This window comes from Sprattus sprattus (genome assembly GCF_963457725.1).
Source record: "Sprattus sprattus genome assembly, chromosome: 16".
In the NCBI taxonomy this organism is placed as follows: Eukaryota; Metazoa; Chordata; class Actinopteri; order Clupeiformes; family Clupeidae; genus Sprattus; species Sprattus sprattus.
The window spans coordinates 4,440,028-4,447,527 of NC_137914.1; the positions used below are offsets into that span (position 1 = coordinate 4,440,028).

Genomic DNA, 7,500 nt, shown 5'->3' on the forward strand with positions numbered 1-7,500 from the left:
GTAGAGAGAGGGGGAGACAGAGGATGAAACAGAAAAGAGGTAGAGAGAGGGGGAGCTAGTGAAAGAGACAGAAAAGAGGTAGAGAGAGGGGGAGACAGAGGATGAAACAGAAAAGAGGTAGAGAGAGGGGGAGCTAGTGAAAGAGACAGAAAAGAGGTAGAGAGAGGGGGAGACAGAGGATGAAACAGAAAAGAGGTAGAGAGAGGGGGAGATAGTGAAAGAGACAGAAAAGAGGTAGAGAGAGGGGGAGACAGAGGATGAAACAGAAAAGAGGTAGAGAGAGGGGGAGACAGAGGATGAAACAGAAAAGAGGTAGAGAGAGGGGGAGCTAGTGAAAGAGACAGAAAAGAGGTAGAGAGAGGGGGAGACAGAGGATGAAACAGAAAAGAGGTAGAGAGAGGGGGAGCTAGTGAAAGAGACAGAAAAGAGGTAGAGAGAGGGGGAGACAGAGGATGAAACAGAAAAGAGGTAGAGAGAGGGGGAGCTAGTGAAAGAGACAGAAAAGAGGTAGAGAGAGGGGGAGACAGAGGATGAAACAGAAAAGAGGTAGAGAGAGGGGGAGACAGAGGATGAAACAGAAAAGAGGTAGAGAGAGGGGGAGATAGTGAAAGAGACAGAAAAGAGGTAGAGAGAGGGGGAGACAGAGGATGAAACAGAAAAGAGGTAGAGAGAGGGGGAGCTAGTGAAAGAGACAGAAAAGAGGTAGAGAGAGGGGGAGACAGAGGATGAAACAGAAAAGAGGTAGAGAGAGGGGGAGATAGTGAAAGAGACAGAAAAGAGGTAGAGAGAGGGGGAGACAGAGGATGAAACAGAAAAGAGGTAGAGAGAGGGGGAGCTAGTGAAAGAGACAGAAAAGAGGTAGAGAGAGGGGGAGACAGAGGATGAAACAGAAAAGAGGTAGAGAGAGGGGGAGACAGAGGATGAAACAGAAAAGAGGTAGAGAGAGGGGGAGCTAGTGAAAGAGACAGAAAAGAGGTAGAGAGAGGGGGAGACAGAGGATGAAACAGAAAAGAGGTAGAGAGAGGGGGAGCTAGTGAAAGAGACAGAAAAGAGGTAGAGAGAGGGGGAGACAGAGGATGAAACAGAAAAGAGGTAGAGAGAGGGGGAGACAGAGGATGAAACAGAAAAGAGGTAGAGAGAGGGGGAGACAGAGGATGAAACAGAAAAGAGGTAGAGAGAGGGGGAGACAGAGGATGAAACAGAAAAGAGGTAGAGAGAGGGGGAGCTAGTGAAAGAGACAGAAAAGAGGTAGAGAGAGGGGGGGACAGAGGATGAAACAGAAAAGAGGTAGAGAGAGGGGGAGCTAGTGAAAGAGACAGAAAAGAGGTAGAGAGAGGGGGAGACAGAGGATGAAACAGAAACAGAGATAGAGGTATGTAGAGAGTGAGAGAAAGAGAGTGAGTGTGACTGAGTGAGAGAATGAGAGTGCTAGTCTGAACAAGTGAGTGTGTGAGTGTGAGTGTGAGTGTGAGTGTGAGTGTGAGTGTGAGTGTGAGTGTGAGTGTGAGTGTGAGTGTGAGTGTGAGTGTGTGTGTGTGTGAGTGTGAGTGTGAGTGTGAGTGTGAGTGTGAGTCTGAGAGAAAGTGACAGTGACAGTGACAGTGACAGTGACAGTGACAGTGACAGTGACAGTGACAGTGACAGTGACAGTGACAGTGAGAGAGATGGTGACAGTGACAGTGAGAGAGATGGTGACAGTGACAGTGGTTGTGACAGTGAGAGAGATGGTGACAGTGACAGCGAGTCTGAGAGCAAGAGTAAGAGCGTAAGCGTGAGTAATAGTGATAGTGAGAGTGAGAGTGTGCACTCTGTTTCGGAGTGACAGTGTGTACTCACCGAGATCTTTAGAATCTTGTCAAACATCACATCTGGAGACGCGTGGAAGTCAAAGACAAAATACTGCAACAGAGGAGAGGACACACTTCATCTATAACACACTCCTCCATAACACACACTTCATAACTCACTCCATCTATAACACACTCCTCTATAACACAAACCCATGTTTAACACACTCCTCCATAACACACACTTCATCTATAACACACTCCTCCATAACACACTCCATGTTTAACACACTCCTTCATAACACACTCCATGTTTAACACAGTCCTCCATAACACACACTCCATGACACACATTCCTCTACTTCAGTTCTAAAACAGAGAGTCAGGAGAGGGATTGACAGAGAGAGAAAATAAGATATAGCGAGTGGATACAAATTGAAAGGCAACAAAACGGGGGGGGGGGGGGGGGGGGGGATATAGAGGGAGAGGAAGAAAGAGGGTTACGAGGGAAGATGTATTTTAATTGCTTTTCCACCAGGCACCCTGAGGACAGAATACAGTGGAAGCAAGCCCCAGACAATCGCAGCGTGAGAGACGTCCCAAGCTCATCCACTGGGCTGCTGTCTCCTGAGGGATAACCCAGCCTGCCCCTGACAGATGAGGCAGTTTCATCACCTGCCACCGCCATGTTGGCTCTACTGTTTCTTGAGGGATAACCCAGCCTGCCCCTGACAGATGAGGCAGTTTCAACCCCAGCCGCCATGTTGGATCTGCTGTTTCATGAGGGATAACCCAGCCTGCCCCTGATAGATGAGGCAGTTTCATCACCTGCTACCCTGTTGGTTCTGCTTCTGCTTGTGTTAATCCTGAGGGCTATAACACAACTTACTCCTGACAAAGAGTTTGGTTTGATCAAGAGCTTCCATGAAGGCTCTGCAACTTAAGGCTCTGCAACTTAACTCTGAAATGGGCTCTTTTCAGCTTTGAAAGTGTAGGAGAGGTATGTGGGATACTGTTACGTTCTCACTCCAGAGACACTCGGCAACAGGCTAACCCATTAATACTGACAATAGGAAAGCAGGACCCAGCAGATGAGCCAGCAGGGGCTCTAGGGAGATGGTCTCTGCTCAACTTACTGGGGTGACAACAGCAATCAGTGAGCCTGTGGTTACAGGTACACAGAGTAGCTTACAGAGGGAATGATGCTGATCGATCAGCTTGAAGGATCTCTTACTCCACTGTGGGGCAGCTAGTTAGGTCTTACCTTGGTGCAGAAGGGGCATTTGGTAAGCTGGTACCTTACTGTGGCAACGGCAGGTGAGTGTCACTGACTTGAGTCTCACTGGGCTGTATATGGGCATTCAGGCAGTCTAACTTCAGTGTAGTAGGGCATTTAGTTTACTCTCATCTGACTGGATGGGCATTATTGGACTTTGGTTGATACATTTTTGGATAGAGGTAAGGGCAGTTAGTTAAATCTCACCCAGTAATCATATGGGTATTTAGAGGACTATCACCTCGTTGAGGTAAGGGCAGTTACTGAGCTCTAACCTCATTGTACGGGGGGCATATAGTGAGCTCTTACCTCGTAGTAGGGGAGGTTTGTGAGCTCTAATAGTGAACTCTTATAGTGGGGCAGTCAGTCAGCTCTTACCTTGTTATAGTGGGGCAGTTAGTCAGCTCTTACCTCATAGTAGGGGCAGTTAAATAGCTCTTACCTCGTAGTAGGGGCAGTTAGTGAGCTCTTACCTTGTTATAGTGGGGCAGTAAGTCAGCTCTTACCTCATAGCAGGGGCAGTGAAAGAGCTCTTACCTCGTAGTAGGGGCAGTAAAAGAGCTCTTACCTCGTAGTAGGTGAAGTTAGTGAGCTCTTACCTCGTTAAAGAGGGGCAGTTAGTTAGCTCTTACCTCGTAGTAGGGGCAGTTAGTGAACTCTTACCTCGTAGTATGTGAAGTTAGTGAGCTCTTACCTCATTATAGTAGGGGCAGTTGGTTGATTCCTTCATGGACGTGTACTTCTTTTCGTCTCCGATCTCGACACACACTACAGGGTCCATGTTTAACCCCACGAGCTGACGAGCCTCAATGACCGTGACACTGATCTGAGGGAAGAGTCACAAAAGCAGAGATAAACAACAAGAGTAAACACGAGTGAACAAGAGTAAACAAGAGTAAACACGAGTAAACACGAGTAAACACGAGTAAACAAAATTAAACACGAGTAAACAAGGTTACACAAGTTAACAAGACTAAACATGGGAGGCAATGTTAAACATGAGGTAACAAGAATCAAACAAGAGTAAACAATATTAAAACATGAGTAAACAATATGAAACACAAGAGTAAACACGAGTAAGGCTTCTGCAGTCCTTCCTCATCCTGTCTGCCCCAGCCCATGGGCACTAATGAACCCTCTCTAGTGCTCCGGTGGGAGGTATGCAAGCTGAACTGAGGCGCTGGGCTTACAGACAGCAGTGGGTTCCTCAGACAGATTCACTAACTGTGTGCTGGCACTGATGTTTACAGATCAGGCTCTCTTATGAAACACTGCTGCAAGGCTCCGCTTGAGAAGAGGAGGAGTGGAGGAGTGGAGTAGGGTGATGAGAAGAGAAAGAGAAAGAGAAAGAGAAAGAGAAAGAGAAAGAGAAAGAGAAAGAGAAAGAGAAAGAGAAAGAGAAAGAGAAATAAAGGATACAGAGACTAATTGGACAGAAAAGGGAGAAGATGAAGAGAAGATGGAGGAAGAACAGGAGGAGGAGGAGGAGGAGAAGGAAGAAGTGAAATGCTTTCAAAAGTCCACACAGAAACATCTTAGTAATTCCCACCAGCCTGAGGCACATGTGTGTGTGTGTGCATGTGTGTGAGTGTGTGGTGTGTGTGATGTGTGTGTTTTTCTGTGTGTGTGTGTGTGTGTGTTGTGTGTGTGTGTGTGTGTGTGTGTGTGTGTGTGTGTGTGTGTGTGTGTGTGTGTGTGTGCTTGCGGTGTGGTATGAGTGATGTATTGTGGTGTGTGTGTATGTGGTGCAGTGTTTAGTGTGTGTGTGTGTGTGTGTGTGTGTGTGTGTGTGTATGTGTGTGCATGTGTGTGTGTGTGTGTGTGTGGTGCGGGTTGTCATGCAGGCTGTGGGTCCACAGGAGCATATCTACACACACACCCTGGCGTCGGTGTGTGTGTGTGTGTGTGTGTGTGTGTGTGTGTGTGTGTGTGTGTGTGTGTGTGTTTGTGTCGTGCAGGCTGTGGGTCCACAGGAGCATATCTACACACACACCCTGGCGTCGGTGTGTGTGTGTGTGTGTGTGTGTGTGTGTGTGTGTGTGTGTGTGTGTGTGTGTGTGTGTTTGTGTCGTGCAGGCTGTGGGTCCACAGGAGCATATCTACACACACACCCTGGCGTCGGTGTGTGTGTGTGTGTGTGTGTGTGTGTGTGTGTGTGTGTGTGTGTGTGTTTGTGTCGTGCAGGCTCTGGGTCCACAGGAGCATATCTACACACACACCCTGGCGTCGGTGGACAGGGGGCTTATATAAGATATGTGCTGCTGAGCCCTGAACACCAATGCCTCCTGCCTCCGTGGCAAATCACTGAGACAACACACACACACACACACACACACACACACACACACACACACACACACACACACACACACACACACACACCACAGAAAGAAGAAAAACGCGAAACACACACCACAGAAAGGGGAATATTGCGACACACACATCACAGAAAAGGGAATAATGCGACACACACATCACAGAAAGGAGAATAATGCTCTCTGAATATTCAAGGGAGTCTGCAGGGTTTGGGCTTCTGAAGATGACAGTTCAGCAAACCGGCTGAAGCAGAGCTCTTTTATGTCGGAAGGAAAGCTTCCTGACCTCACCAAAGCCTCTGCTTCAAAGAGGAATCATTTTCCAGTCTTGGCGATGATGACTTGCTGTTTACAAAAGCCAGTTTTGCATTAAATATTGTATGGGTGAGAATACCATATAAATAACAACAATAAATACCCAAATACAACTCCAACTATAACTGAAGATCATCAACAGTACCTGGTAATCCACGGGTCTACCAGAACTGGGCTCCATCTTTATGTCTGGCTTTGACCTGTGAGAGATGAGATACACACACCACACACACCACACACACACAGTTTAACAGATGCCAAACACACACATTAACAAACACACAACTTCAGACTATCAGGGGTTATGTCTGGCTTTGACCTGTGAGAGATGGCATACACACACCACACACACACAGTATAACTGACTCCAAACACACACATTAACAAACACACATCTTTAGACTATTAGGGACTGTAAAGCCTCCGTTTCAAAGCTGTTTTCTGATGACTACAGACCTCCAGAGGCTCAATAGATGCAGCATACATAATCACTATGGAGGCTGCTGTTTGATCTTGCTAATTTTACGGACAGTCAGATGCTTAGCCCTCAAAATACATTTTTACATTTACATTTAATCCTTTAGCAGACACTTTTAATCATAGGGATGAGGCACTTGTATCCAAGGCGACGGCCAATGTGACTGCATCACCAATGAAATACCATGCACCCCATTCAAATGAAATAGAACTCTGTATCTTAAGATCAGTGGTTGGCGACGGCGCCTGACCTCTTGTTGGAGACGTTGGTGGTTACCGCGGTAACGGAGGCCAGAGAGATGGTGTCGGGGTCGAGGACACCGCCCAGGCGCATGGCCTTGCGGTCCAGATCTTCTGTCTCCAGGATTGCAGCATCATCTGATCAGGATCAGAAAAATTACCACTTAAAACTCAATCACCAACACTACCATAGTGATCATCATCTTTCAATCACAATATAAATCACAACTACTTACTAAAATGCTATGTTTATATTATTATTCTATTATTACTTAAAATAAAAAAAAGGAAAGACTGTATTGACACAGCATAACATCATTTTTATTGGACTTTTCTGAACTCACAGACACTAACAGGCTATGGCATCTGCACAACCTATTTCTGACCAGGTCACACCATGGTGTCTGGGAGTGTAAGGTGACAGCTAAGGAGTCACACTGTTAAGGATAGGGGATTAAAGATGTAGAATCAGTTCCTCCCCCACTATCTAGTAGGGACACAGACTGACTTCAGACGCATTGTCACTCCCCCCACACCTAATCACAGTATTGATAAGTCTCCACCCTCATAGCCAAGGACCAATCAAGAGGCCTCTTTATCCAAAAATGTGACAGTAACAAACAACAGTTATTTTCTCCTGCTGCCTCTCCTGCCTTCACACCCTCCCTGTGAAGCCAGCTACACTCAGAAACATGGAGGGGAATTTAGATTCTGGTGTGTTGTTTTATTTTTCTCCTCCATGAATTGCTTTCTGATATAGTGAGCTCCTTTGGCTGTTTGCTTATGCAATGGGATTTTAACAGAAAATTAGGTTTGGGGCTAAGATTCTCCTTAAAATTCATTTTTGAGATAAAACTTTCATTTCCCAAGCATGAGTTTCAAAATGATTTATCTTTCAAACGACTCTGCTTTCAATCTGCGTGGTGGTTTGAGAAACACAATTTTTAAACTGGATGTGTAATTCCATATTTAGATCCAAACGATACCGCTCTCAAGACTCTGTGGGGAAAAAACTAAAAACTTCTGAGAAAGAAAATCTGCTGAGAAGAGGAGCTGCCCCCTGGGTAAACTCATCGGGCTTCAATCTGAA

General features: G+C 46.3%; 1 protein-coding gene across 1 annotated transcript in view; it reads right to left on the reverse strand.

The window, feature by feature from the left end:
- The window catches only part of otofa (otoferlin a), a gene marked incomplete at its 3' end in the record, with an annotated part of 59,408 nt that overhangs the window by 51,765 nt on the left and 143 nt on the right, over positions 1-7,500 (reverse strand). Inside the window, exons 2-5 of the mRNA XM_080854338.1 lie at positions 6,422-6,548; positions 5,839-5,893; positions 3,758-3,889; positions 1,837-1,899 (exon numbers count right to left, since the gene is read on the reverse strand). Coding sequence (XP_080710464.1) covers positions 1,837-1,899; positions 3,758-3,889; positions 5,839-5,893; positions 6,422-6,548 — 377 coding nt within the window. The remainder of the gene's footprint in view (positions 1-1,836; positions 1,900-3,757; positions 3,890-5,838; positions 5,894-6,421; positions 6,549-7,500) is intronic.